Here is a 24,744-nt window from a genome sequence, read left to right as displayed (position 1 = left end):
TAATCCCTTAGTGCAGCTACTGTTAGACATGATTATCGTCATAGCGCACTCGACGGATTATACGCCCTGTTACGCCAAAATGTCATGTCTCATCGTAACCAATCAACTCCGTTAGCCAAAAATGAAGCCATGGAGTTCTATAACCGCAGCTTCGGAGCTGCGCTACAAGATCATCCATAATCCCTTAGTGCAGCTACTGTTAGACATGATTATCGTCATAGCGCACTCGACGGATTATAATAAGTCGGCGGGACCAACCCCAGGTAATCATCAATGCCATCAAGCCCATTAGTCTCCAGGCTCTCCATGAGTTCCACCTGTTGGCTGTAGCTCAAGCTCCCCATACGGTCTGTCTGCGTATCATAGTCTTGATCGGTATATACTAGTGGCCCAAAGTTGTACGTCGGTTGGATGAAGTAGTTGGTCTCATCCAGACTGTTGAAACTTTGTTGGGCCGTTGTGGGTCCTGGGGCTTGCATTGGCAATGTGGCAGTCTGAACAGGTGTAGGGCCCCACTGAGGCGGTAGTGGCTGCTGTTGCTGAGGTAGCTGTGGTTGAGGTAGCTGTGGTTGAGGCTGCTGTGGTTGCTGTTGAGCCTGCTGCGATTGAGGTTGCTCTGGCTGAATCTGGTACGACTGTGGCTCTACTTGCCCATACTCAGGAGGGAAGTAACTGAAGCGTCGATCTGTCGAGCGAGTCGCCGGCTGCATGAAAATGGAATCTGACCGAAATGTAGGCTGCTGTTGCTGGAATCGAACGTTCTGGTGGTACTCATTTGCCGCAGTATTCTCAGGAGACTGGTTAAACACGTAGCTGAAAGTTGGAGCTGGCTCTTGTGAATTCTGAGAATACGCTATGGATGACGCAGTAATATTTGAGTGGTAAGAAAATGGGGATGACATGGATTCGTTGATTGATGCAGGTGAGTTTGCCGAGAGTGAAGAGGAGGAATCGGAAACCTTTCCACCATCATAGGCCTTGAAACACGCTCGCCCAAGCCGTTGATAAAGCTCTGACGCGGGTTTGCTACCAGGCCATCGGTCGGTACAGCGGACCATCACGCCTACCGCCAACTCGAGGAGTTCTTCAAGTTCTTCTTTCGGGTGCAGACTTCTCACGTCTGGGTATGATATCGACCAGAGAAGTGTGTTCACAGCCATGAACAGGCTCTGAAGGAAGATCCAAGTAACGTCCACAGAAGGATTGTCCATCTGATGGTGTTGCATCTTGATATTATACGCTGAGGCGTCGTAGCACATTATAGCGCCACGAGCAGATGGCTTTGGAACCTGAGGAGAAGGGCGAAAAAGGAATACAATCATGGTGTTGACCTTGCCAGTAAACCTATGAGAAGGGTTAGCGAATATTCGAAACGATCTGAAGGAAATTTGCCATACCAAGGTTTGCTCCAGCTAGGGTTCTCAGGGGCTGCTTCTAGCCAAGATTGAAGTTTTTCTTCCATCTGAGGGAACCAAGGGTGTGAGTCGTTTTTGGGCTCAGACCGTTTCCTTTGGTACAGTACTCGGCGTATTTCAGCTTGTAGCAAACGCATTTTGAAGAAATGAACCGCCATGACCTTCTTTTCTGATATCTGGTTGGTAGTGATCCCACCCGGCGTGATGTATTCATCATCGACTGTGGCAAAGAAGCCGACATCGACATGGTCTTGACCAGTGGCATATCCATTGGGACGACCAAGGCTATGCGCCAGCCCAAACTCCATCGAGAGTACAATCCATGATAAGCGCCTTCTCATGTCCATCTGTAGTGGATCAACTTGCCCAAGAGACACGCCCTGAACAATGGTCTTCTCTTCTGTGAGGCCTAACTGCTGGCATAATCTCGTTGCGAGGCCAACTATGTAGTATATCGGTGTCTTGGTAGGCGTCAAGAGGGAATATTGTGCTATCAGGACGAGGCATTGTAATGTCCTGAGATCTTTTGGCCGCACCACTTCATCAACGCTTTGCATGGCAGCCAAGTAGTAGCTATCCGCCAGGCCCGCATATTGCGAATCAAGCTTCTGCATGCTGATGGCTAGAACTATTCGCACAATAAAGTTCTTAACCGGGTCTGTACCGCCAGCATAAACTTCATCACATTCCTTATAAAATGTAGGCTCATGTAAGGTAGGGAAAAGATACTGAGCTGCGAATTGGTTAATCGCTACTCGTTCAATAGAGCGGGAAATTTAATGACCGACCTTTTTGATTGAAGACTTCTATCAGCTTATCAGTCACTGATCGATTTGGCAATCGATCTGCTGGAATGGCACTGATCATCGGGTATGATTTCATCCTCTCTTGGATGGACTCCGGAGACTGGCCGGGAGCTCGTCGAGTGCTAACCTCCGGCACAAGTTCACGAATGCTCCTGGAATCTGTGTAGCGCCTAGCTTCCTCCATCACCAATCTCGTCATGGCAATGCCGCTCGAGGGCCCAAGATATCGTGGCATCTCATCGTCCTCCTCCAATCGAACGAGACCTCCAGGACGTATCGAATCCTCCGTCTTAATTTGAGCATCATCATCGTCAACATATCGTCCTAGTTCCAGTTGTAGGGCGCGGACTCGATCCTGGAGGCGGATCACATAGGTTCGAGATATCTTCTTGTTTTTCGTGGTATCATAATATTCGCAGACAGAGCCCTTTCGTTCGCAGGGCAGGCACTTCGGAAGGGTTGGGTCGCACCGCGTCTTTCTCTATCAGAGCATTAGTAAACGGCAACATGAAAGCCTATTATCGCTGTATCAAGAGGTACTAACCTGTCGACATCGGCAACATGCGGCTAATGTGTGCGCGATTCTTGGTGAGTTCGAGTTCCCGTCGCTCTCATGGCTGCTCTCCCTCGCGCGAGGGGTTCGAGCCTCTCGTGCCTTGCTCACCGACCCCAGGCCCTGCCGAAAAGCTTCGGCTACATCCATTTGCTCTGGAGCTCAGAGTATATTAATTGCTGTTCGCGAGGAGAATACTGCGCATGCTGGGGCGACCTCAGCAATGAGCAGTTGTCTCTGGAGAAGCTGTGTCTCGCAACTGCTAGCCACCCGAGGCTCTCGAGGCGACTCGTTCCGGGGTTGATGCGAAATATGGAGACGACCGGTTAATGTGCGATTGAGATTCGTCGTTGGTCATCACAGTCCTTGGTGGCGCATTTCATCTTCGCTGGGTATATGCGGCCATAGGAGTAGTGTTGGAAGTGCCCACTGGAGCAAACTGACAGAACCGTAGTTTGTGTTTGTGGAGGGGAACAATCCCACAACAGAGGTGTAGGTTAGACTTGGTGGGGGAGTGGCTTTACAGATTTGGAAGATGATGTACCAACCAAATAATAATGTCAAAGTTATACTGTTTGTGTGCAGTACATACAATGTACAACACACTCAGCGAGAGATTCCGTACATATTGGATTCCTGTCTCCAGAGGACTCGAGTGCTCAAATCTTAAGCGCCGGCGTGGTTGGCCCACGGAGAAGACCGGCACAACTAAATGCCAATACGGAGGACGGAGTACTACTCCGTACGCCGTTTCTCTGGGGTTCAAAATGAAGCGGGTACTTGTTCAATTCATACTGGGGAGTTACGAGAATAGTACTGGAATGTCGCTAAAAAGACAATGTGGACCCTGTGTTGACTTGGTCATTTTGCCTGTCGACATGCATGAAGACGTGCGAAATGCAAACAATTACAAGTACCAGTTGGGTACCATCCGTCCTTGGCTCCAATCCACCCGCGCACGGGCCGCGACAGAGTTGAGCCTAGAACACCAAAGGAGTTAAGTGCACAACATCACCTTGCTGCAACTCGTCGTATCATTTGCTTCCCCTCTTCACCCCACTTACTTAGCATAGAAACATCTCCGTCTCTATCCTGCACGTCTTACTTTCCCAAACACCCTCATTTCTGCCGAAAGCGTCGGGCGTCGGGAGCCGGGCGTCGGAAAGGGCATTATGCATCGGTATACTGCCCTTGATTCGCCATTGTTAAGGGTCTCTCGGCCAGTAGCCGCGTGCTCAAGATGTGAGTTCATGAAACTCAGGAATTAAAACATGGCCCTAATTTTTTTCATAGGCCGTGCAGCAAAGATCAAGGCATGTGCTCTGGAGGTGTATTAGAGGTTTGCTACTTACATCCATTAGTGTGACGGCAAGCTCCCCGCTTGCACGGCGTGTGAAAAGAGTGGTAGGGAGAATGAATGTTCGAGCTCTAATGACCAATTTGCAAAAGGAAAAGAAAGGAGGTCAGTTGTAGTGGGGAACTGGGCGGTTGGAGGCATATGCTGACGAATATAAAGCTATGTTGCATCTCTCGAATCACGAGTGGAAAAGCTCGAGAAACGCATAGCATATGCGAAGATGAGAAATGCATCTGTCACTATGCACGAAGGCGATAGCCCGCCTATGCCCCCCCCCGATCGAAAAGACTCACTGGCTGCTATTCGTGCGGCCATCCAAGGAAAGGCTGCTCGACGGCGGGAGGCCACCGATGTCAATGAACTTGTGTCTGACTTTGGGTTTATGTTTGACCCCCTTTTCCTTACCCAACGTTGACCGTACCCGTTCCTAACTTTTATAGGACTGTCAATGCCACCATGCGAGACTTCGACACGAAAACTACAAGCTTAACCTTTGCTAGGCTTATTTTGGCAGCGTCTCTCAATGAGCCATTGCCAAGGCTGAAGAATCAACAAATGCCCTCGAGGCAAACAGCTATGGGGCTACTTCAGTATTATTTGGAAAACGTGTTGTCCCTGTTTCCAGCATTTCCAGAGACTGCCCTCTTTAACGCATTGGATGCGGTCTATCAAGAAAATCCACAACAGCATGTTGAGGACTTCGATTATTGGATACTGTATATGGTTTTGGCGATAGGCTCCATGTGCCAGTCCCGCAGCAGCACAGATACCTTCTATAAGGATGGCGTTGATTTTGTTGTGCGAGCACTCAAATTTGCCGACCGCGTCCTGATGCCCGGCTACCCACAGCAGATCCAAGCGTTGATTCTGCTTGTGCAATATTCCACGTTGGACCCGGCACACTTTGACAGTTGGCAATTGATAGGATTCACTTGCCGCGCTGCAGTCGACTTGGGTTATCACCAGGATCCACCAAAAGAGCAGGCGATTGACAAGAAGGCTCTTCAACAACGGCGAAAGATATTCTACTCTGCATATGGACTTGACAGGTAATGTACATGCCATATATCACTGATATGCTTGTGCTCACGCAACATAGATCTATCAGCATGGTACATGCACGACCATTCTCATTTACGGACGACGCCATCACCGTAGCATTTCCAGCAGATCTTTCTTCGACAGCTGACCCAGAAAGCCCAATTTCGAAACTGCCAGCCCTCGATGCATCACTCCTCATATTCCAACTGCGGAAAGCTCAATCCACTTGGTACCAAGAGCTTTTTCAGTCGAGCCGCGACCCTCTTCATCACTCATCTCAATATCTCTGGCAGATGTGTTATGAAATGCGCACCTGGTCCGAAAATCTACCAAAACATCTCCCTCAGGCCACACGAGAACTTTTCGATTTAGAGCTACTATATAGCTACGTCTATTGCTTGGCGCCGTCATGCCGATTCCCGTTAGTGTCAGAATTGGGCAAGACACTCATATTCGAATATTGCATGTCTTATATTCAAAAACTATTACCCATCGCCAAGGACCCCATCAATACCGCATTCTACACATATCATGACGCCCTCAGGGTCTACTTTATTGGAAGCCAGTTCATCGCTGTACTTCCTGATAACCTCAATGCACTTCTGCAAGGAATCATTCCATTCGTTAACACCATTCCAGGCGGGCCACCTCCGCCCCCAATCCCAAATATGGGGCGTACAGATAACATTAGCCGGAGCATTATCTGTATCGAGCAGATTATTGAGGCACTGAAGACTTATGGTGAGCGTTGGGATGATTCGAAAGCGCTCAAGTCTAGTTTCGAGGCACAATCGACAGGTATGCTGGGCGAGTTATACAGGCGGCAAGAAGAGCAGCAACAGCAACAGCAGCAGCAATATCACCAGGATATTAGAAATTCAAGCTCTCCCGGCACTACAGTCCCTGGAACTGATTATAAAAGTTCTCCTCCTTCCCAGTCACAGTCACAGCTGGGAGATGGATGGAGTATAGATCGATTCACCGAGGACATATATAAGGGATGAACGAGAGGTTGTCGATTGGCTCGTCAGAGTGCTGGAGACATGGCTCCTGGAGATCCTTAACTTATCCATGTTTGATTTTATTTAATAGCCTATCATTTTAAGATGTCCTGAGAATAGAAATAAAATGTTCAGACAATCTAAACCTTAACCACTCCAGAGTCTAATACACAAACTTCGGTTACCTCCTCCCAAAGCGAGAATCCCTGTATTGATTTACATAATATCCTAAACAAGCAGTGCTTCGACAGACGGCTCAACGAATCTTCCATCAAAGCCTGTCAATAGAACATCATAACTCTTAGGTTTCTCTTCAGAGTTTGTCGTCAAGAGTTTGTTCAATTAGCGACTATATTCCCCAGGTTTGTCGTGTCGTATGAATGACGAGCTCTTGGCGCTTGGACCTCCCAACAACCCCTAGTCACCCCAGACAGACGTCATAGATAGGCGTCGATCATGACATCGGATCCGCCTTCGATACCTCAACCTTCAACTCCTCATTCCCAAGGTCGCAGCCATGGTGTTCGATATACAGAGGCGAAAGTTACTACGATACCTAAACACCACATATACCTACTGGAATACTGTAAGTGGGATACATGTTGCGATTTCGTGATGCCTGGTGCAATTGTTTGTTTCGAACCCATTGCTGATGAGACCTCTCCACCACACAGCCGCTTCTCCATGCTATAATCGCCTTTATAGAACTTGCAATCATGTCGAGGCTCGTAGCCAAATTCCACGGCTACTATGCCGAACATCCAAGTATGCCAATCCAGCAGCTCCCTTGTCATGGCGTTCACTAATTGGCCTTCAGTCCTTACGATGATGGCGTCAAACGCCGTCCTCAGTGGCATCGCCGACACAGTTGCCCAAAGCATAACTGAAATCCGCGAACGCGCCCTCCGAAAACCCGGCGGCCCAAATAACATAGACGACCCATTTGCAGTCGAGATCCACGAGCTTGACAAGAGAAACCCTTTCCACGTGGAGGACCTCATTCCAGAATCCAAGATCCTTCCTCCGCCATTCGACTTCGAGCGGCTGTCTAGATTTGTGGGATACGGCTGTATGATTGCCCCGGTGCAGTTCAAGTGGTTCCAGTTCCTGAGCAAGTCGTTCCCGATTACGAAGGGAAGTGCGCTCGGACCGGCAATGAAGAGGGTTGCGTTTGATCAGCTGATATTCGCGCCGTTTGGCCTCTGTCTCTTCTTCACGGCTATGACGGTTGCTGAAGGAGGGAAAATGAAGCAGGTCGTGCATAAACTACAAGATATGTTTGTGCCGACGCTGAAGGCTAACTATGTCCTCTGGCCGGCGGTTCAGATATTGAACTTCCGCGTAATTCCAATCCATTTCCAGTTGGTAAGACACATCTCATTGTATCCCATACACTCGGCCTCTACTAATACATTATTTGTAGCCATTCGTATCTACTATCGGAATCGCGTGGACAGCATACTTGTCACTTACGAATGCGGCGGAGGACGTGAAGGAGGCCGGATCTCCAGTAACACCTCAGAGGGCGCAACTGCGGAGGGAATATTCCGATTAGGGGCGTGATGAAGTGTTGTATTTGTACATGTTTCATACTTGACACGCTCATATCAACTGTCATAGGGTAGATGGGCATGGATTCATGGATTATATTTAAGGACATACGGTTCTTGGTCAAAGGGGGCGTCGTGGTCGAAAAGGCGGAGCATCTAGATCATATTCTTGGGCGTTAAATAAAGTTATACTATATTTTTCTCCGAGTATTTCTTGAACAACTTCGTTGAATCATACATTGGTAATCGTATTGTCGATTTCACGTGATGGAATGGACGATGTCATCGGCTATGGATCTCGCAGGGGGTAAGCTCGTCGATAGGTAATAGCATCACCCCACCAAATCTCAATAGGAGGGGTACTTTTACAAGACCCCTCGCCGAAAACGCTTATCCGTTTCATCCCGCAGCCACGAAGCATCTCAACCTTTCTTACATTTTCGTGCTTTTCAATTGCAAATAACTATTGCAAAATAATCGCCATGTCTCTCTCCAACAAGTTATCCATCACTGACGTGACCGTCAAGGACAAGAAGGTCCTGATCAGAGTACGTTGACTCAGCTTATGGAGGTGTTTATCCTCTTGTAAAATACATCATTGACAACGGTTCTGTAAACAGGTCGACTTCAACGTTCCCCTCGACTCCAAGAAGAACGTCACCAACACACAGCGTATTGCCGGTGCCATCCCAACCATCAAGTATGCTCTCGACAACGGCGCCAAGACTGTTGTCTTGATGTCCCACTTGGGCCGCCCTGATGGAAAGGTCAACGAGGAGTTTTCGCTCAAGCCTGTCGTTCCAGAGCTCGAGAAGCTTCTTGGCCGCAGCGTCACCTTCGCCCCCGACTGCGTCGGACCAAAGGTTGAGGAGATTGTCAACAACGCCAAGAACGGCGAGGTTGTTCTCTTGGAGAACTTGCGCTTCCACGCCGAGGAGGAGGGAAGCAGCAAGGATGCTGAGGGAAATAAGGTCAAGGCTTCGAAAGAGAGCGTTGACAAGTTCCGTGCAGACCTTACCAAGCTTGCGGATATCTTCATCAGTAAGTATTACTCAATTTCTAGCAGTCACTTCACTTTCAAACGGCGGTTAGATTCTAACATATAATTAGACGACGCTTTCGGAACCGCTCACCGCGCTCACAGCTCCATGGTCGGTGTCAACACCCCACAGAAGGCCTCCGGCTTCCTCATGAAGAAGGAGCTCGAGTACTTCGCCAAGGCCATTGAGAGCCCTGAGCGCCCATTCCTCGCCATCCTCGGAGGTTCCAAGGTCAGCGACAAGATCCAGCTGATCGACAACCTTCTCGGAAAGGTCGACTCGCTCGTCATCTGCGGTGGCATGTCTTTCACCTTCAAGAAGACCCTTGAGGGCGTCAAGATTGGTAACAGCTTGTTCGATGAGGCTGGCAGCAAGATCGTCGGCGACCTGGTCGAGAAGGCCAAGAAGAACAACGTCAAGCTTGTCCTGCCGGTTGACTACATCACCGGCGACAAGTTCTCCCCTGATGCCAAGACTGGCACCGCCACTGATGAGCTCGGCATTCCTGACGGATGGATGGGACTCGACGCCGGACCCAAGTCCATCGAGCTCATCAACCAGACCATTAACGAGGCCAAGACCATCCTCTGGAACGGCCCACCAGGTGTCTTCGAGTTCGAGGCCTTCGCCAATGGCACCAAGACGATCCTGGATTGTGCTGTTGCCGCCGCACAAAACGGAAAGACTGTCATCATCGGAGGTGGTGACACCGCGACCGTTGCGGCCAAGTACGGTGTTGAGGACAAGCTGAGCCACGTCTCCACTGGTGGCGGTGCCAGCTTGGAGCTGTTGGAGGGCAAGGAGCTCCCCGGTGTCTCTGCCCTGTCGAGTAAGTAGATTTAGAAAAGTGCAGGCACGTATAGCAATTTAGAGCAGCTCTGATGTTGCTAGATCTATCTCTAAAATCAAAACTGCGCTTATGAGCTTGGAATGTGATAGCATAAAATAGCATATCTGCACATGTGTTTCGAAGTCACAAATGATCTCATGGTTCGATAGCTTGTGTGAGGCGTTCGTATTATTTGCGCAAACAGCTGCCTTCTATGCTATGCATTGCATTGGTGGTTGGCCTTCCTGACTCCGAATATAATGTGTCTCCCTTTAGCTTCCAAACTCCCAGTTCACCTCTTTTTGCTCGCCTTCTTTAGTTCCTCCCTGTGATAGATGTCGCGTTAGTATGCTGATATTATACTCGGGAAGGCGTGGTTGGGGTTCTGAGGTGCATGTAGGATGCTGACATACTTCAACTGTGCAGAGAAGTCCTCGCTGGTATCATCATCGTCCCAGCTCTCCTCCCAAAGATGTGTGTTGTTATCTGGTACTTCGGTCTCTTCTTGTGTCCAATCTGTGATGACTTAGTTAGCTTTAGCTCTTGCTTGTTGTGTATGTGCATGGCTCAGTTCATAATGAAGACGCAGAGCCCACGACGAGGTTGAAGTAGATTGCCTGCGCTGGCAAGTTCCTAGAAACCACTTCGCAGCATCTGTGAGATCTGATAGATTGCGTCGCCAATGGACACACAAGACCGCCACTTGGTGCCTTCGGAGTTGAGAGCTTGGTTGGGGCGTCTTTCGGCGTTTTATCTCGTGCGGGCCAGTATTAAAGCAGCCGATAAATAGATAGTGATGCAAAAAGTCCAACGAAAAGCATATTCTTCCTACCATCTACAGGGAAGTCCTCAAACTCGTCATCCTCCTCCAAGGTAACAGTCGGCTTCGAGTCTTTGGCAGGTGTCGCGGCCTCTGCCTTGTTGTTTGCTGGCACCTTGCCAGAAGCTGGAGCTGTGGACATCGTGCTTGGCTTTATGTGTTCGTTGTGGCTGTCAAGAAATACGGTTGTGTTGTAGATTGCGAAGAGTTATTGGGAGTCGTATGTCCTTGTCGCGATAGACCAGTTGCGGCTTTGAAATGCACAGATGGAGCTAGAGCCATCCGTAGACGAAGTCTACCTAATGCAGAAGCGCAAACGCGATAAGCAATTAGCGCGATTTGGCAGGGTCGGATCCATCGGCGTTATTGGGGGTTAATTCAGCTCGTAGATGATGTAAATGTGTGAAAGCCTTGAAGCAGGTTGAGGCGGCCCCGGTCACAGCCGCGAGAGGATCCAACGTTACTTCTTCCTTATTTTTTCCATTGTGTAAATATTACTGTATATGCTCGATTTCCTTCGTACCCCGTCGTTCTTTCTTGCTTAAACCCTTTCCCCAGACGGAACTTGTGGGACCCTTGGTTTTCTATAACCCTCCATGTCAGCATTCGCCTCCTTCGTGTGAATTTGTTCAACCTCCCCAGGGCCAGTTTCCACAGCACCGCTCGGAGACTACATCATGGTCGGCCTCGGATGGCTTCGCGGCGCAGCAAAACCAGAGCCTGTAACTTCGCCCAAAACTCCAGCTGATGAGCTGAAACAACTCGAGCATGCCCTGGCAGCTGTAATATGGATTATGTCGGATGACGTCGATGCGGCGGACAATGCTCTGCACGAAGAGATGTCCTCCTTCCATTATCTCGGCCGCGGGGTAACTCAGTTTTTGCGATCAGTCTTGGGATTTGAACAGGATGTTATGAAAGAAGCATCCAACAGACTTGCGGCGGCTGAGGCATCATCTTGGGCCGATCTAAAGCGGGCGCAAAAGGACCACAAGTCATACCATTCAAGGCTGTATTCTCCCGGAGCAGAGTATGCATTATGCTACGCAGAATCGCAGATGATGAGCGCAGTGGTTGGCGTGCTGAACGAGAGCTTGACGGAGAGCATTAAAGGGTTTTATAAGCTAAGAAAGGCCTACTTTACGCTGGATTCGATCATACAGGAGGAGGCGGCATTCATGCGCAAACAACGGGGCGAGAAAAGTACTTCAAATGAAGATGCGCCAAGAAGACCGTCTATGCCTGGGAGCTTCGATGAAGGAGAATTTATGGATTTAACGGACTCGAGAGACGTTAGCCAAACGAACCTGGCCACAATAGATGCAGAGTCGGTGAAAAAGACTCCAGACGATAGCGATTTAGAATTTATGGATGCAGATGAATCGAAGGCAGAAATCGAAGCTACGGCGAATTACCTAGGCCACACTATTTCCAATGAGGAATATGAGCTCCGAGCCGCCAATGGTTCAGCAAAGGGCGAAAAGGAAGGTGAGATGCTGCGAACAGCTACAGATATAGCATCATCTCACCATGCCCCTGAAGCCGACTTTTTTGCCAATCCCATGGACCTCTTTATCCACTCTGGCACCAATTTATGCTACGGACTCGTCCTTTTGATTATTTCCATGGTCCCTCCAGCTTTTAACAAGCTCCTTTACATCATAGGCTTCCAAGGTGATCGTGGACGGGGTATAAGGCTCTTATGGCAGGCGACTAAGTTTGACAACATCAATGGCGCTGTCGCTGGGCTTGTACTGCTGAGCTACTACAATGCCGTTGTTGGATTTTGCGATATTGTTCTCACCGATAAGGATGCGAGAGAGGATGATTCCACAGCATTTTCAATGACTAAATGCAACGACCTTATTGAGACCATGAAGTCACGCTACCCAACTTCCCGGTTGTGGCGCCTAGAAGAGGCCAGAAAAGAGGCTACGAACCGCAATTTAAAGGGTGCAATCCAAATTCTCAACAACAACCAAGATAGTAAAACGAAGCAAATTCTGGCATTGAATATGTTCGAAAAAAGTTTGTGTTCTATGAGTCTCCACGAGTTCGAACTTTGCACAGAAAGCTTCGTCGAATGTACGACATTGAACAGCTGGAGCCATCCTTTATATATCTTCGCTGCTGGATCAGCACAAGTGGAACTATACCGGAAACACAGAATTTCTAATCCAGAGCTTGCGAAGAAGCACAAAGACAGGGCCACAGGACTGTTACGGAAGGCTCCAACGTTAACCGGGAAAAAACGCTTCATGGCGAAGCAACTACCATTTGATATTTACGTGGCCCGCAAAGTTCAGAAATGGGAAGAACGTGAGAAGGAATGGAAGGTCGATCTTGTGGACGCCATTGGTGTCAGCCCCCTGGAGGAAATAATCTATTTGTGGAACGGCTACAAGAGGATGCGGTCAGAAGAGCTGCAAGTCTCCCTGCAGACCTTGAAATGGGACAATGCCACTTACCCGGAGAAGTTCAAGGATAATATGGATGAAGTCGGACTTCAATCGTTAATGCATGGGGCTGTTCTGAGATATCTTGGGAAATTCACCGAAGCGCGGCAGCTGCTTACAGAGAATCTCACCAGCCGCGACAAGTAAGCCCACAAGAGTTCTGTTACTGCTCATATTCTAACCTATTGACTAGGAATGTCTTCAAGGGCCACCTCTACGACGACTGGAATTGTCCCTCTTCATATTACGAAATGGCAGTGATATCATGGATGGAAAGAGACCTGCCAGGCACGGATAGCAAAGCTAAGCTAGCGGAGTGCGAGGAATGGCTAAACAAGGTAGCAAAATGGGAGACATCATATGTTTTGGACGCTCGTATTGGGATGAAGGTTACTACCGGATTAGATACGATCAAAAGATGTCGCCCAAGAGTGTAAATTATTGGGACAGGGCTTGGATTGGATACATATGGGTTTGGAGTAGAGAAAAGCATTTATTGGCTAATGCAATGCTTCTTACATATAAACTGATAGAAGAGATTTGGCGTTCTTTGGCGTGGAATAAAAGCAGTTTGAAAGCAGTTTCAGTTGATATTCATCGGTTTGTTCCCACATGCCAACTTACTGTTCTGCGTCGTCGCTTGATACCAAAGTTATAGCCTCGTCGATATGAGGCTGCCGTAGGCCAAATACAGGTTAGCGGCAGTGGCAAGTTCTTTGACAATGTTTTATGTCAGTTTAGTAGTCTTATCACTTCCAGAGTATATGGCGCCATAGCGAATCTTACATTCGAATGCGAACACCTCCCCTGGAGCACCACCAGCATCGCTATACTCGCGCCCAGCCATGTCCCAGATCCCCGCAAGGAACATGAGCAGCCCACCCCCAGAGTCTCCGATCCAGGACCCTTCAAATCTAACAGATTCTGGCGTTATAGTGGATGTCCCACAAGATTCGCGGCCAGAGAGCAGTCAAGAGAACGAAACTAAAACGGATGCGCGTGGTCCCTTCGAATCCGAGAGGGCTGAACCTCGGCACTGTTGGATTTGCCTCCAAGATGAGGGCGACGACTCCCCAGAGCACTCACAATGGCGGTCGCCATGTCCCTGCAATCTCCAAGCCCACGAAGAGTGCCTGCTAGAATGGATAACCGACATCCAGGCACAGCCATCTGGGGGAACGAGTCTGAGCAGGAAGGTGTTATGCCCGCAATGCAAGTCTGAAATCAAGGTGGAAAGGCCAATCGAGCTTATAGTCGCCGTTACGGACCTTGTTTCCGCCATCGGACAACAATTGCTTTTCCCCACTGGGGCAGGCATGCTGCTTGGATGCCTATATTCTGGGTCTATGGTGTATGGGTTCAACGCTATAGAGCTGGTATTCGGTGGGGGGGAGGGGCGTCGGATGCTATTCGCAGCAAGGGAGACTCCGTCATTAATCCGACAGATCCTTCCAGGCGCTGTCATAGACTGGTTCTTTACAGTCCTCAGAATGACGGATCCGTTCGTACCTACTTCGGGTGGTACCTGGGTCTTTGGAGTTGCACCTTTAATTGCCCCTGCGCTTCTCCTATCCCGCACCCACATCGCGGACCGCACATTCTCGATGCTGCCCATAATGGTAAGTGACCTAATATCCATGGATCTTCCCAAGCTGCTGTCGAAAACGATCTAACAAATACCAGTACCTTTTATTCCCTCAAAACCACCATATCCCACACTGGCCGCCATCCCCCGGCCTCGCCCTCGCCACCCTCCCATACATACGCTCTGCCTATAACGAGCTTTACTCCTCCCTTTTTGCGGACCTTGAGAACGGCTGGAACCTCGCTGTTCAGCGTAGACCGCGCGAAGGCGAGACCGCCGAAGACGTCGCTCATGGACAGCACGCCCGCGCGAACGAGGGCAACATTCTAGATTTCGAAGTGGAAATCATCAATGTTGAAGAGGGGCATGGCGCACTAAACCCACAAGACGTCCCGCCACCACATATAAACCTCAACCTGGATGCTCCTGAAGGGCAGCCGCAGAATATAGAAATACCTCTGCACAACCAACCACAGGCTGAGGAACCACAAGGAGAACCGCAACAGGCTGGAGCTCCACAGGAAGGGCAACCGCCACCACCACTGGCAGGTCAACCTGCGCCGCCTAATGGGGTCCCAGCAGCAGGTAACGAGCCCTGGGAGTTTAGACAGAACATATCCACGGCGCAAGTCGCACGCTCTATGATCGGTGCGCTCTTCTTCCCAGCCGTCTCTTCGCTCATGGGCGACTTGATTTTCCGCACTGCACCGTCAACCTGGGTCATGAAGCCGGTGAAGAAATTTAGCTTACAGCAGCAGCAAGCGACGGGGTTGCTGCAGGAGAAGTGGGGCAGGAGCATCGTGGGGGGATGCTTGTTTGTGGTGCTTAAAGATGCACTGACGCTGTACTGTAAGTGGCGCAAGGCGAAGCATCAGGGGAAGAGGAAGGTTCTGGATTATGATAGGAGTAGGAATGGGAATAATGGCAATAATGGGAAGAGGCAAGCTGCGAGATAGCGGTAGCGGCGATTTGCATGATGATTGCATTAATGGGAGTTTGGGGTCATTTCTAGGGAGTTATAGGGTTGGATTCAGAAGTGGCAAACCTATGGGCATACATGCGCCTCAATTATAATATCTCAGGCCCTAGAAGGATTTTATACAGAATACAACAGACATCACCTGCTAAGAGAATATGGGCGAATGTAAATAGTACAAGTCTCTAGGCCTTTCATATAATCAAAGGAGTCACAATCATGAATGAAGACGGCATGTGAGTAGCTTAAATGTGCGGATCAGCTCGCATTCATTCATTAGCAAGTCCTAGTTCCAATATATCAGCCTCGCTAAACAGATACAACAGCCGCATCCGCAGCGTGGAGGTAAGAGTTAACACCAAAGGTAGCAAGTGCAGAAATAGCCGTAGCCCCTGCTTGTCTTGCAATGCACACAAAATGAGAGAGAACGCAAAATCAAAGTTGCCGTACAGGTAAGGATATTAGAACCCCGAGCCTGGCCCTGACATCCCGGACGAGAATCGATTCGAGGGCGTTGCGTTAGCGCTGGTGGCAATCGGGCTGCCTATATCACCAGGTGCACCGACAGGCCGAAGAGAGCCACCCCCTGAGTCGGGTTCGTGCCGAATCAAGACGCGGCCATCTCGCTTGTTCCGTACATCGAAGAATCCACCGCCATTATTTGGGTTGCCTTCTGTCTCGCACAGATCTAGTAGCTCTTTGTCGAATACAATGTCATCGCGAGTTGTGTTGATGCGGTTGATTTGCTCGCGAACAGCATTGATAGGAAAGAAGCCGTCGGGTGTAGAGCCTTCGAGTAGCTTACATGCTCTGCAGAGCATCAGTCGTACGGCAACAGACCGAGGTTGTGACGGCCTTGCCGGTAGTCCGCTGACGTTACCAAACCCACTTGGTGCCGAGTTACCCCAGCCACCCATGAAGCCCGGACCAGGTAGAGATCCCGAACCAAATGGATTGGGAGGTCCACCCCAGGTACCATATGACCCTGGGCTTGAAAATGCTGACGGGTCCATGCTATATGGCTGTCCAAACCCACCCTGTCGACTAAGACTACCAGGCGCTGCACTGGAACGTCGAGTATTAATAGCGATTGGCTCATCCGAGTCATCTAGTAATGCACTGCTTCCAAGGTGGCCTGCTAGGTCATCGATATCGGCGTCAGAACGCTGGCCTTGAACCACGCTTCCAGGGCGACCAATAGGGGCAGGTCGCGCAATAGGTTGGCCCGCAGCGGGTGGTGCATTAGAATCTGACAACGGTTTGTCAAACGACCCTGACTTTTGTCTGCTGTGCAGCTGGGATGGCCCAGGTTCTTTGTGGCCGCCAAATGGTTGCGATAGAGGCCCCATTCCGTTCGACATCTGTGACATGAATCCCGGCGGAGGAGCGTGTGGGCCAGGTAATCCCCTGCCTTGTGGCATAGGCATGTTGCTCATTCCAGGGTACATAGGCCCGGCATTGTGACCAGACATTGGACGAAATTGGTTTCCAAATGACTGGTGTGGAAACATCGGTTCTTGATGCATCCTACCACCAAACCCTGGAGCCATTTGGGGCAAACCGGGTTGGAATCCATTCATACCCATAGGTGGTTGCATTCCTGGAAATGGCGGAGGCCCAAACCCCAATTGAGGTCCCTTTAGAGTAGAATGCATTGGTGCATTTGCTTGAGGGTGATGTAGGAATGGCTGAGATGGAGTCCTACTAGGAAGAACCTGGGGGCCTGGGCTGTTCCGTAAAGGAGTTGAAGAATTCGGAGAAGTGCTCTGACTCCCTGAGGAACCAAACCGTGGCGTATGGGGTATTGGCACTGCCGGTTCTCTTTGAGGTAGGTTCACTGGACGGTTAGGCGTTGGACCTTTAGGAATTGCAGGCGTAACAACAGGAATATGGGGGTTGCTTGGCGTCTGCCATGATTGGTGTCCTCCAGGGGTGGGAATGGAAATAGGCTGCTGTTGGCGTTTATTTTGCTGTTGGGCGGCCTCTTCGCGCTTACGGTTGTCGCCCGCCTCCTTATCTGCCTTGGCCTTCAATTCAGCTTCTTTCCTTTCTTTCTCTTGCTTCTCCTTCTTCTCTCGTAGCTCCTTCTCCTTGGCTTCCTTGGCCTCTTTCTCTTTTTGCCTTAGCCCTTCCTTCTCCTTTTTCTCGCGCTCCTTGGTTTCTCGTGCCTTGCGTTCTTGCTCAGCCTGCCGTTCTCGCTGCTCTTGAACCCGGCGTTGTTTCTCTGCTTCCTTTCTTAACCGCTCTTCGTCTTCGGCCTTCTTCTGAGCTTCACGTTTCCTACGTTTCTCCTCAGCTCTCAGCCGAGCTTCCTCAGCCTTCGCAGCTTCCTCGGCTAGTCGTGCAGCTTCTTCGGCAGCTTTCTCGGCATCTCGTCTGGCTTTCTCCTCGGCAAGGACCAGCTTCTTTTGCGCAGCTTTCTCCTTTTTCTTCTGGGCCTCCTTAGCTTTCTTTGCCTTCTTCTGCATAATGGCCATGTCTTCCTCATCGAGCTCCTGTAGAAGCTTTTCTTGGCGTTCGGCGGCAACCTTCTCTTTATAAGCTGTGAGTACCCGCTGCTCGAACATTCTAGCCGCAAATATTTGGAACATCCTCCGCCCTTCCTCCATACGTTGTTCTTCCGTCATGGCATCCTGGGCTGGATTAGCCGAATTCAAAGCATCATCGGTGTGAGAGGGTACCATTTCCTCTTCGTCGTACTCCCCATCCTGGCTATCATACTCATCCTCCTCCTCCTCGTCATCATAATCCTCATCTTCCTCAGGGGCCGGTGGGTGGTTATGATGTGAGTGTTGTGTATGAGTTTGCATCCCATTCGGATGCGGGTAACCGTTCGGGGTATAATGTTCTTTAGCATCTTCCTCTCGCGCCATCCTCCGCTCAGCTAACTGTTCCATCATCTCAATGAATTTCTTGCCGTCGTTTTTCAGAAGATCATCTGCAACTGTGAGTATACCACCTAGAAATCGCATTAGCATAATGGAGAGTAGTTCACGCATATATATATAGTTACCTTGCACCGTGAGACTCTGCCCAAAGTTGAAGAAATCGGTTGCGTGGCTCCTTGCAATCTCTTCCGGAGGGTCCTCGTCGCTAATATAATCTTCTTCCTCTGCTTCATCCTCACTGTATTCCTCGTCTCCTTCATCATCTTCTTCATCGTCTCCAAATTGCTCTACTATTCGGCCACGAGAAGGCTGTCGACCATTAAAAGCCGGGGGTAATCGATTTGGTGGTTGAAGGCCACTTAGAGCGCCAAAGCGCTGTGATCCAGGCATCATTGGCGGTGGTCGGTCCCCGTGCTGGTTATTCGCGTATTGTTCCAATTCCTCATAGTATGCGTCATACAGAACTTCCAGCTCTTCTTCAATAGCTATGCGTTTACGCCCGCATACTGTGCAACTACACGAATGCTTCTGCTGCTCCTTCATCTTTTTAAGCACGGCATCTTTCTCCACTTTGACGAGGGACCTGCGCTCTTCCTCTCCAAGAGAAAGCCAAAAGACCTTGATCCTTTCACGTTCTTCTTGCGAAGATGTGTTCCAAATCTTTTCCTTCGACATGCCAACTGCTTGAGAGGGTGCGGCCGCTGTTGCCAGGGCGGTCTGGTCGGACTGAGCACTTTTGCCTTTTCCCTTCCTCTTCCCCGGCTTGGCAGTCATATTTGTAGGCGGTGGAGATAAACTATGCGGCGGAGACACGCTGTGCTCATATGACCCGGAGTATCCATCTCCCTCGTCATCGCTATAGTATACCCGGTCGCTTGTCGTATTTTCGAATGCCTGGTCTCCCTGGTATCCGGGGCTGGGCCTTGATTGAGCATCGCCCGCTCGACTTAAAGCCTCTGCTTCTGCTGCTATTTTTGCGGCCTGTTCTGCTAGTTTTTGCCTTCGTTTCTGTTTCTTCTTATTTACAGTTGGCGCACTAGCCTGGTCTGCGGGCGATGGGTTTATTGCTTCTGCGTTTGCCTTCGCTGTGGCTTGCGCCATGTTTGGGGATGTCTCAGACGAATCGGTTGAGTTGGAGAATTTTGGTATGGTTATGAACTTGGAATCATCCTTGTTTGTATATTTCGAAGTCGTGGTTACTGCGTCTATGCCAGGCGATTGAGCAGGTTGCTGTTTTGAGTTCGTTCGCATTCCGCGTCCCCAAGGAGCTTGGAAACAACCAACGGAAGGGGGTGCTCACGTCTGTTGGCTGGCGCGTGACGATGTCAGTAACTAGATGCTCGGCCTGGATGTTTGGGAATTGCTGCCAAAGACTAAACTAGTATTGGTTCCGTCGGACGTACCTGCGATATGGATGAGTAGGTGGCAACCCGCGACTTGCCCCTCCAAGTCGGCAAGACCAGCTTCTCCAGAGAATCAACGAAAGTCGAGATATGCCGCGGTGTGTCTGGGAGGTTGTGATAAGGCGGCAGGCAAATGTTTGAAAGAGTACGGAGCTCTGTCCGGCTTGCCCAGAAACGGTGGGGAAATGCAGGTCCTGGAGATCGTGACTGGCATTGGTATGGATTTGAAGGTCAAAGATGGCTTTGTGCCTCAGGCATAAAGCAACGTCAAGCCACAAGTGGCTAGCCTCGTCTCCTTGTTGACAACGGCAAGGAAATAAAAGGAAGCATTTATAATAAACTACAAAAACAAATATAATTATTCGAAAAGGTAATAAAGCCCATTATATCTAATTCTTAATTAAGAGACAAATTTCCTGTGACGCATCAGACAGCGCCTTTGTTGGCGACATTGACACGTGGTAGCTTTATCATATCTGGACTGGAATAGAAACCTCTCTGCCAACGCTAATGAAACATTATCTCGGAGCATCTAAGTCTCTATAAACACGTATAAATAGGTTTCAAGTTCTCTATATTATTTAAATGGTGCTGATTCTCGTCAAATCTTAGTCTCTCGACAACGAAGCGCCTATATTCCTTTTTTCACTCTATGTGCCTGCTTCTAGTAATATTTACGTAATCTGATCCAATATCATCGTATTAAAGTAGCCCTTCACAGAGTAAAAAATTCTCTCTCAATTTATCTAGTTTGAATTCTCAATGAGATTCCAGTATATATCAGGATCAGTTTAGCCTAGCCGTCGTTGTTGAAATCCCTAACTGGCCCGTGCACACACTTTTCAGGCCGTAATTTAGTGAACGGCAAACCCCTGGACCCAGATATGGCGCCTAGGCGGCCGCAGAAGGGAAACTCAGGGCGTTAGATATCAAAATCTACACTAACGCTATGATGGTACCATTCCAAAACTCAGAGTGAGATTTGACTGTAATAATGCCAAAATGAATGTTACAGAACTGGCTCTCACAAAAACTACGAGATAAGTGTTGAGAGGCTCGAAATCATACTCAGCCACTATCAGCTACCGTCAGCCACGCTGTGGAACGTGGCGGCTGTAAGATACGTAGGTACCTGTAAGTAGGGTGTTTGGCGTTGTGGTTCAGCCGACTAACCACTTTTGGTAAGATGGGGGTTGGAGCGACCCGCGCGTCAACGGTGGTCAACCCAATCTGTATCGGGGCGCTTCGAGCGATTAGAGTTGCACATCTCAGCTTACTATACAAGCACAGAAACAACGGAGTACGGTTCCCGTCCTAGCAACATTTTTCAAGTTGCCATTTTTCACAAGTATTTAGGTTATTAATTGCGTTTAATTCCTTCTAGCCGTATATTTCTTTTGCTCCGGCGAGGCTGATCACCCCATACGACTGGCAACCGACAACATCATCCGACACTATCGACAAGTCTCCCTGCTGGTGAACTTTTACTTCCACCACCCTACAAGTGCAAACCACGACCATCTTCAAACAACCAACCAGCATAACCAATCTGTATTTCCATACAGGCCCGGGAATTGAAAGAGGAGCATAGCCAGCTTATTCCTCTCCAACGGGAGAAGTTAACTCCGGCACGATGGAAGAGCACCCACAAGTTCAGAATGTGATGCGTAGGTGAGCACATCATCTACAATTTTCTTCCATGTAGTTACCACCAGCAAAACCACTGCTCCCGTCGACTCTATCAACCCCCCACCTTGTGGGCTCACCAGAACACAGCCGGGCATTCTGGGTCCGACATTTGCTGACAGCGTGGCTCTAGGAAGCTGGTTATTATAGGCGATGGTGCATGTGGAAAGACAAGTCTGTTAAGCGTCTTCACATTGGGGTACTTTCCCACAGTAAGCAGACCTGAAACTGAGCAACACACCTGGACAGTTACTAATGGCATTCTCTAGCATTATGTGAGCTACCACCACCATCGAACGACATAAACAACTACTCGGGTTGTTCGAATTCATACTGATATCAGATATACAGGTTCCCACGGTGTTTGAGAACTACGTGACAGACTGCAGAGTGGATGGGAAGTCGGTACAATTAGCATTGTGGGATACTGCAGGACAGGAAGACTACGAGCGGCTTCGACCCCTTGCATATTCCAAGGCACATGTTATCCTGATAGGCTTTGCAATCGACACCCCAGATTCTCTTGATAACGTGAAGCACAAGGTAAGCAGCTATATTTCCGGTATATTTCCGCCTCCGGACGAGAAAGGCTGACAGTGCTATCAGTGGGTTGAAGAGGCAAATGAGCGATGCCCTGGTGTCCCGATTATACTGGTGGGCCTGAAGAAGGATCTTCGAGAAGACCCCGTCGCAATCGAGGAAATGCGGAAGAAATCGCAGAACTTTGTCGGGACCAGGCTGGCCACAGATGTCGCACATGAAATCGGGGCGAGGAAGTACCTAGAGTGTTCGTCTCTGACTGGTGAGGGGGTTGACGATGTGTTTGAGGCAGCTACTCGGGCGGCGCTGCTCACGTTTGAGGGTAAGAAGACGAACGGGTGCTGCGTTATTCTATGAGAAGTGCCGTGGACGTCGATAATGAACAGGATGGCACCCAAGCTAGGGTTGGCACAGTGTTGCTGCGCTCGCGACAAGAGGTCCGGGGCAGTGCCGGCGATATTGCAGTTTTCATGAGCAAAATATGGGCTTGGATGTGGGCCTCGTTCACACAAGAACGCCATTTCTAATGTCGGCATGGGATGGTGTTACTATACCTTGGCTCAACGCCCTTAATGACTTACGAGTCGATTCACTCTTTACTTCCCTTACATAGCCAGATTTCGGCGTTGTTCTGGAGCCACACTTGGTAGCGATGGATGAGCAAAAATGTACATAGGATGGAAGCGAATTTTACAAGATGTTATACTGAGCGCCCATTGGGATATCCCCTCGACTCCTCGTCTATATACCCCTCAAACATCTCCATCTCATTTCGTACAATATCTCCCACATTCGCTGAACCCTGTCCCTCCTAGCAGTTCTATAGCACCCCCCTTTGACCTATCCATGCCTTCCTCTTAACGGGTCCACGAGTGGTCCCACGGCTCCCTCCCTGGTGTATCCGTCTGCGCACGCGCATACTCAATCGGCACTCCATTCGGGCCAAAGATACCCTTCTTCTCCAAAGCGATTCTGTACAAGCGTCCGGTATTCTTGTCGCCCGGCCCCTGCAACGCCCGCAGCTCCTCGCAGGCATTGTGCATGCTCTTGTACATCCTAAGAAGCCACCATTAGCAACCATCCTCTCTCTGTCAAGCTACCGGGGAGCAAGGAATTGCCATACCTCTGCAGCTCCAGCTCCTCCTCCGACATCTTCTGCCGCCTAAACAGCATCCACGCGCGATGAATCGTCCAGTGTCGCAGACTCCTCATGCGGCTCAGACGCAGGGGTCGCGGCGTCTTCGAGTGCTGGAGATGGTAGCGGATCAATTGCACTCTGGGATCTGGCTTGACGTCCTTCCCGCGGTTCTTTGGGTTCATGGTGCCGCCCGAGGCGAGGTTTGCGGGTGTGGTCGAGAGGGAGCGGACAGGGAGGGCGGTGGTTGAGGGGGCGGCGGTGCGGCGGACGGTTTGGAGGAGGGGAGTGAGGAGGCGGAAGAGGGGTGAGACATTGTTGGAGGCCATGATGGCGGTTGGGCGTGGTGAGGTCGTGGGTGGGTGAGGTTGGGGATGGATTGGGGGTTCCTGAGTTGCGATGGAGTTAAATTCGGTTGCTGGATCCATGAATTATTTTGTGCACGGCGGATACCACGTGACGACATAATTATGAATGCCAGTTGGCTATCAACATCTGATCGATATCAATCGAAGGAATAACACAAAACAAACACAACATATCTGTACAAAATGATTAGTAACGGCGCTGTTCCTGGTACTTTGCACCATTATGTACGTCTTCAACGTGGCAATTCGCACCTTAATCCCTTCAACAACACAAATTGCCCAACTGGTATCAGATTAGCTAACAGGAATAGGCTGGCAAACTCGTAGCTTTCGAGCTTACAGCCACCGAGAAAGAAGAACCGCGCCAGAATATCCTATTCTTTATTGGAGGGCTAGGTGATGGTTTGCTCACCGTCTCATACGCGGCACAGCTTGCCAGCCAACTCCCACCCACCTGGTCTCTAGTGCAAGTCCATCTATCCTCATCCCACATCGGCTGGGGAAAGTCATCGCTAGGAAAGGACGTCGATGAGCTATCACAATGTGTTGATTACTTTCGTAACATAGCGGGGAGGTCTGGCAAGATTGTCTTCATGGGCCACTCTACCGGGTGCCAGGATGTAATGCATTACCTGGTGGGCCTCGGACAAGAGAGTCGCGCACCTATAGACGGAGGGATTATGCAGGCCTCTGTCAGTGATAGGCAGGCTATGGAGGGGCAGCTTGATGAAGGGCAGCGATCTAACACGAACAAAATCGCCGCGGAATGGGTTGCCGCGGGTAGGGGAGAGGATGTTCTATCCTCCGCGGCTACACATGGCTTCTTTGATGCTCCAATCTGTGCGAGACGGTGGTTAAGCCTGGCCAGCCCGAATCATGATGGGGAGGATGATTATTTCAGCTCAGATTTGACTGATGAGCAGTACCAAAGATCGTTTGGGAGCTTGCCGAAGGGAAGTAAGCTCTGTATCCTGTACTCTGGGAAGGATGAGTATGTGCCTGAGCATGTGGATAAGAAAGCGCTGGTTGAGAAATGGATTGGGTTTGTGAAAAAGGGTTCTGGTGAGGTGGATGAGAAGAATTCTGGCGTTGTGGAAGGGGCAACCCATGACTTGAAAAACAACCCAGAGGAGGTCATTAATGGCGTCTTCTCGAGAGTCGTTAGCTTTGTATCAGATCTATAGAAGTAGAAAAATCAATGAGACCAATCGATATTATAATTTAGAATGGTTGCTGTTGAGAATTAATGTGAAAGGTTGTAACTCGGCACCATATATAGCTCTGTCGCGTGCATA

At 49.7% G+C, this 24,744-nt stretch overlaps 11 protein-coding genes across 11 annotated transcripts; 7 read left to right on the top strand and 4 right to left on the bottom strand.

Moving 5' to 3' along the window:
* Positions 1 to 39: 39 nt before the first annotated feature.
* On the bottom strand, positions 40 to 3,484 carry VC83_01135 (uncharacterized protein). Its single transcript, XM_024464820.1, has 4 exons — positions 2,766 to 3,484; positions 2,204 to 2,702; positions 1,398 to 2,148; positions 40 to 1,344 (listed from the first exon to the last, which is right to left on the bottom strand). Exons 1-4 carry the CDS (start codon positions 2,922 to 2,924, stop codon positions 216 to 218), a joined length of 2,538 nt encoding a protein of 845 aa, XP_024327580.1. The 5' UTR covers positions 2,925 to 3,484; the 3' UTR covers positions 40 to 215.
* A 171-nt stretch (positions 3,485 to 3,655) lies between these two features.
* Positions 3,656 to 6,324, top strand: VC83_01134 (uncharacterized protein). The gene is made up of 6 exons (XM_024464819.1): positions 3,656 to 4,016; positions 4,068 to 4,087; positions 4,136 to 4,236; positions 4,291 to 4,515; positions 4,572 to 5,180; positions 5,231 to 6,324. The coding sequence occupies exons 1-6, from the start codon at positions 3,947 to 3,949 to the stop codon at positions 6,174 to 6,176; spliced, it is 1,971 nt and encodes a 656-aa protein (XP_024327579.1). The 5' UTR covers positions 3,656 to 3,946; the 3' UTR covers positions 6,177 to 6,324.
* Positions 6,325 to 6,607: 283 nt separating this feature from the next.
* On the top strand, positions 6,608 to 7,901 carry VC83_01133 (uncharacterized protein). Its single transcript, XM_024464818.1, has 4 exons — positions 6,608 to 6,759; positions 6,848 to 6,938; positions 6,991 to 7,538; positions 7,597 to 7,901. Exons 1-4 carry the CDS (start codon positions 6,691 to 6,693, stop codon positions 7,726 to 7,728), a joined length of 840 nt encoding a protein of 279 aa, XP_024327574.1. The 5' UTR covers positions 6,608 to 6,690; the 3' UTR covers positions 7,729 to 7,901.
* Positions 7,902 to 7,924: 23 nt separating this feature from the next.
* On the top strand, positions 7,925 to 9,725 carry PGK1 (phosphoglycerate kinase). The gene is made up of 3 exons (XM_024464817.1): positions 7,925 to 8,271; positions 8,344 to 8,764; positions 8,834 to 9,725. Exons 1-3 carry the CDS (start codon positions 8,206 to 8,208, stop codon positions 9,598 to 9,600), a joined length of 1,254 nt encoding a protein of 417 aa, XP_024327573.1. The 5' UTR covers positions 7,925 to 8,205; the 3' UTR covers positions 9,601 to 9,725.
* On the bottom strand, positions 9,726 to 10,621 carry SEM1 (26S proteasome complex subunit). The gene is made up of 3 exons (XM_024464816.1): positions 10,425 to 10,621; positions 10,006 to 10,108; positions 9,726 to 9,918 (listed from the first exon to the last, which is right to left on the bottom strand). Exons 1-3 carry the CDS (start codon positions 10,552 to 10,554, stop codon positions 9,885 to 9,887), a joined length of 267 nt encoding a protein of 88 aa, XP_024327576.1. The 5' UTR covers positions 10,555 to 10,621; the 3' UTR covers positions 9,726 to 9,884.
* On the top strand, positions 10,622 to 13,456 carry IML2 (Mitochondrial outer membrane protein iml2). Its single transcript, XM_024464815.1, has 2 exons — positions 10,622 to 13,011; positions 13,062 to 13,456. The coding sequence occupies exons 1-2, from the start codon at positions 11,090 to 11,092 to the stop codon at positions 13,303 to 13,305; spliced, it is 2,166 nt and encodes a 721-aa protein (XP_024327575.1). The 5' UTR covers positions 10,622 to 11,089; the 3' UTR covers positions 13,306 to 13,456.
* Positions 13,457 to 15,640, top strand: VC83_01129 (uncharacterized protein). Its single transcript, XM_024464814.1, has 2 exons — positions 13,457 to 14,487; positions 14,552 to 15,640. Exons 1-2 carry the CDS (start codon positions 13,714 to 13,716, stop codon positions 15,407 to 15,409), a joined length of 1,632 nt encoding a protein of 543 aa, XP_024327893.1. The 5' UTR covers positions 13,457 to 13,713; the 3' UTR covers positions 15,410 to 15,640.
* NST1 (Stress response protein nst1) lies at positions 15,617 to 19,936 on the bottom strand. Its single transcript, XM_024464813.1, has 4 exons — positions 19,721 to 19,936; positions 18,443 to 19,626; positions 18,111 to 18,388; positions 15,617 to 18,062 (listed from the first exon to the last, which is right to left on the bottom strand). Exons 2-4 carry the CDS (start codon positions 19,566 to 19,568, stop codon positions 15,891 to 15,893), a joined length of 3,576 nt encoding a protein of 1,191 aa, XP_024327894.1. The 5' UTR covers positions 19,569 to 19,626; positions 19,721 to 19,936; the 3' UTR covers positions 15,617 to 15,890.
* Positions 19,937 to 20,992: 1,056 nt separating this feature from the next.
* Positions 20,993 to 22,634, top strand: RHO2 (Rho GTPase). The gene is made up of 5 exons (XM_024464812.1): positions 20,993 to 21,391; positions 21,540 to 21,618; positions 21,676 to 21,681; positions 21,758 to 21,949; positions 22,013 to 22,634. The coding sequence occupies exons 1-5, from the start codon at positions 21,354 to 21,356 to the stop codon at positions 22,301 to 22,303; spliced, it is 606 nt and encodes a 201-aa protein (XP_024327901.1). The 5' UTR covers positions 20,993 to 21,353; the 3' UTR covers positions 22,304 to 22,634.
* On the bottom strand, positions 22,635 to 23,731 carry VC83_01126 (uncharacterized protein). Its single transcript, XM_024464811.1, has 3 exons — positions 23,702 to 23,731; positions 23,070 to 23,623; positions 22,635 to 23,002 (listed from the first exon to the last, which is right to left on the bottom strand). The coding sequence occupies exons 2-3, from the start codon at positions 23,507 to 23,509 to the stop codon at positions 22,804 to 22,806; spliced, it is 639 nt and encodes a 212-aa protein (XP_024327902.1). The 5' UTR covers positions 23,510 to 23,623; positions 23,702 to 23,731; the 3' UTR covers positions 22,635 to 22,803.
* VC83_01125 (uncharacterized protein) lies at positions 23,602 to 24,673 on the top strand. Its single transcript, XM_024464810.1, has 2 exons — positions 23,602 to 23,674; positions 23,761 to 24,673. The coding sequence occupies exons 1-2, from the start codon at positions 23,633 to 23,635 to the stop codon at positions 24,631 to 24,633; spliced, it is 915 nt and encodes a 304-aa protein (XP_024327899.1). The 5' UTR covers positions 23,602 to 23,632; the 3' UTR covers positions 24,634 to 24,673.
* Positions 24,674 to 24,744: the final 71 nt, after the last annotated feature.

Source organism: Pseudogymnoascus destructans, assembly GCF_001641265.1.
Source record: "Pseudogymnoascus destructans isolate 20631-21 unplaced genomic scaffold scaffold_2, whole genome shotgun sequence".
Classification (NCBI taxonomy): domain Eukaryota; kingdom Fungi; phylum Ascomycota; class Leotiomycetes; order Thelebolales; family Thelebolaceae; genus Pseudogymnoascus; species Pseudogymnoascus destructans.
This window is presented reverse-complemented; position numbering and strand designations above follow the sequence as displayed.

Coding starts and splice junctions, on each gene's coding strand:
- VC83_01129 (XM_024464814.1), top strand. CDS start 13,714: ATGTCCCAGATCCCCGCAAGGAACATGAGCAGCCCACCCCCAGAGTCT. Junction 14,488..14,551: donor TCTCGATGCTGCCCATAATG/GTAAGTGACCTA, acceptor AACAAATACCAG/TACCTTTTATTCCCTCAAAA.
- VC83_01134 (XM_024464819.1), top strand. CDS start 3,947: ATGCATCGGTATACTGCCCTTGATTCGCCATTGTTAAGGGTCTCTCGG. Junction 4,088..4,135: donor GCCGTGCAGCAAAGATCAAG/GCATGTGCTCTG, acceptor TACATCCATTAG/TGTGACGGCAAGCTCCCCGC. Junction 4,237..4,290: donor GCAAAAGGAAAAGAAAGGAG/GTCAGTTGTAGT, acceptor ACGAATATAAAG/CTATGTTGCATCTCTCGAAT.
- VC83_01126 (XM_024464811.1), bottom strand. CDS start 23,509: ATGGATCCAGCAACCGAATTTAACTCCATCGCAACTCAGGAACCCCCA. Junction 23,003..23,069: donor GAGGAGCTGGAGCTGCAGAG/GTATGGCAATTC, acceptor GTGGCTTCTTAG/GATGTACAAGAGCATGCACA.
- NST1 (XM_024464813.1), bottom strand. CDS start 19,568: ATGCGAACGAACTCAAAACAGCAACCTGCTCAATCGCCTGGCATAGAC. Junction 18,389..18,442: donor GCAGAGTCTCACGGTGCAAG/GTAACTATATAT, acceptor TGCGATTTCTAG/GTGGTATACTCACAGTTGCA. Junction 18,063..18,110: donor AGTACGACGAAGAGGAAATG/GTACCCTCTCAC, acceptor AATCCAGCCCAG/GATGCCATGACGGAAGAACA.
- SEM1 (XM_024464816.1), bottom strand. CDS start 10,554: ATGTCCACAGCTCCAGCTTCTGGCAAGGTGCCAGCAAACAACAAGGCA. Junction 10,109..10,424: donor TGAGGACTTCCCTGTAGATG/GTAGGAAGAATA, acceptor AAGTCATCACAG/ATTGGACACAAGAAGAGACC. Junction 9,919..10,005: donor GACTTCTCTGCACAGTTGAA/GTATGTCAGCAT, acceptor CATCTATCACAG/GGAGGAACTAAAGAAGGCGA.
- VC83_01135 (XM_024464820.1), bottom strand. CDS start 2,924: ATGGATGTAGCCGAAGCTTTTCGGCAGGGCCTGGGGTCGGTGAGCAAG. Junction 2,703..2,765: donor CATGTTGCCGATGTCGACAG/GTTAGTACCTCT, acceptor ATGCTCTGATAG/AGAAAGACGCGGTGCGACCC. Junction 1,345..1,397: donor CCTAGCTGGAGCAAACCTTG/GTATGGCAAATT, acceptor CCCTTCTCATAG/GTTTACTGGCAAGGTCAACA.
- IML2 (XM_024464815.1), top strand. CDS start 11,090: ATGGTCGGCCTCGGATGGCTTCGCGGCGCAGCAAAACCAGAGCCTGTA. Junction 13,012..13,061: donor AATCTCACCAGCCGCGACAA/GTAAGCCCACAA, acceptor CCTATTGACTAG/GAATGTCTTCAAGGGCCACC.
- RHO2 (XM_024464812.1), top strand. CDS start 21,354: ATGGAAGAGCACCCACAAGTTCAGAATGTGATGCGTAG. Junction 21,392..21,539: donor GTTCAGAATGTGATGCGTAG/GTGAGCACATCA, acceptor GCGTGGCTCTAG/GAAGCTGGTTATTATAGGCG. Junction 21,950..22,012: donor TTGATAACGTGAAGCACAAG/GTAAGCAGCTAT, acceptor CAGTGCTATCAG/TGGGTTGAAGAGGCAAATGA.
- VC83_01125 (XM_024464810.1), top strand. CDS start 23,633: ATGATTAGTAACGGCGCTGTTCCTGGTACTTTGCACCATTAT. Junction 23,675..23,760: donor CTGGTACTTTGCACCATTAT/GTACGTCTTCAA, acceptor TAACAGGAATAG/GCTGGCAAACTCGTAGCTTT.
- VC83_01133 (XM_024464818.1), top strand. CDS start 6,691: ATGGTGTTCGATATACAGAGGCGAAAGTTACTACGATACCTAAACACC. Junction 6,760..6,847: donor CATATACCTACTGGAATACT/GTAAGTGGGATA, acceptor TCCACCACACAG/CCGCTTCTCCATGCTATAAT. Junction 6,939..6,990: donor CTACTATGCCGAACATCCAA/GTATGCCAATCC, acceptor ATTGGCCTTCAG/TCCTTACGATGATGGCGTCA.
- PGK1 (XM_024464817.1), top strand. CDS start 8,206: ATGTCTCTCTCCAACAAGTTATCCATCACTGACGTGACCGTCAAGGAC. Junction 8,272..8,343: donor ACAAGAAGGTCCTGATCAGA/GTACGTTGACTC, acceptor TTCTGTAAACAG/GTCGACTTCAACGTTCCCCT. Junction 8,765..8,833: donor GCTTGCGGATATCTTCATCA/GTAAGTATTACT, acceptor ACATATAATTAG/ACGACGCTTTCGGAACCGCT.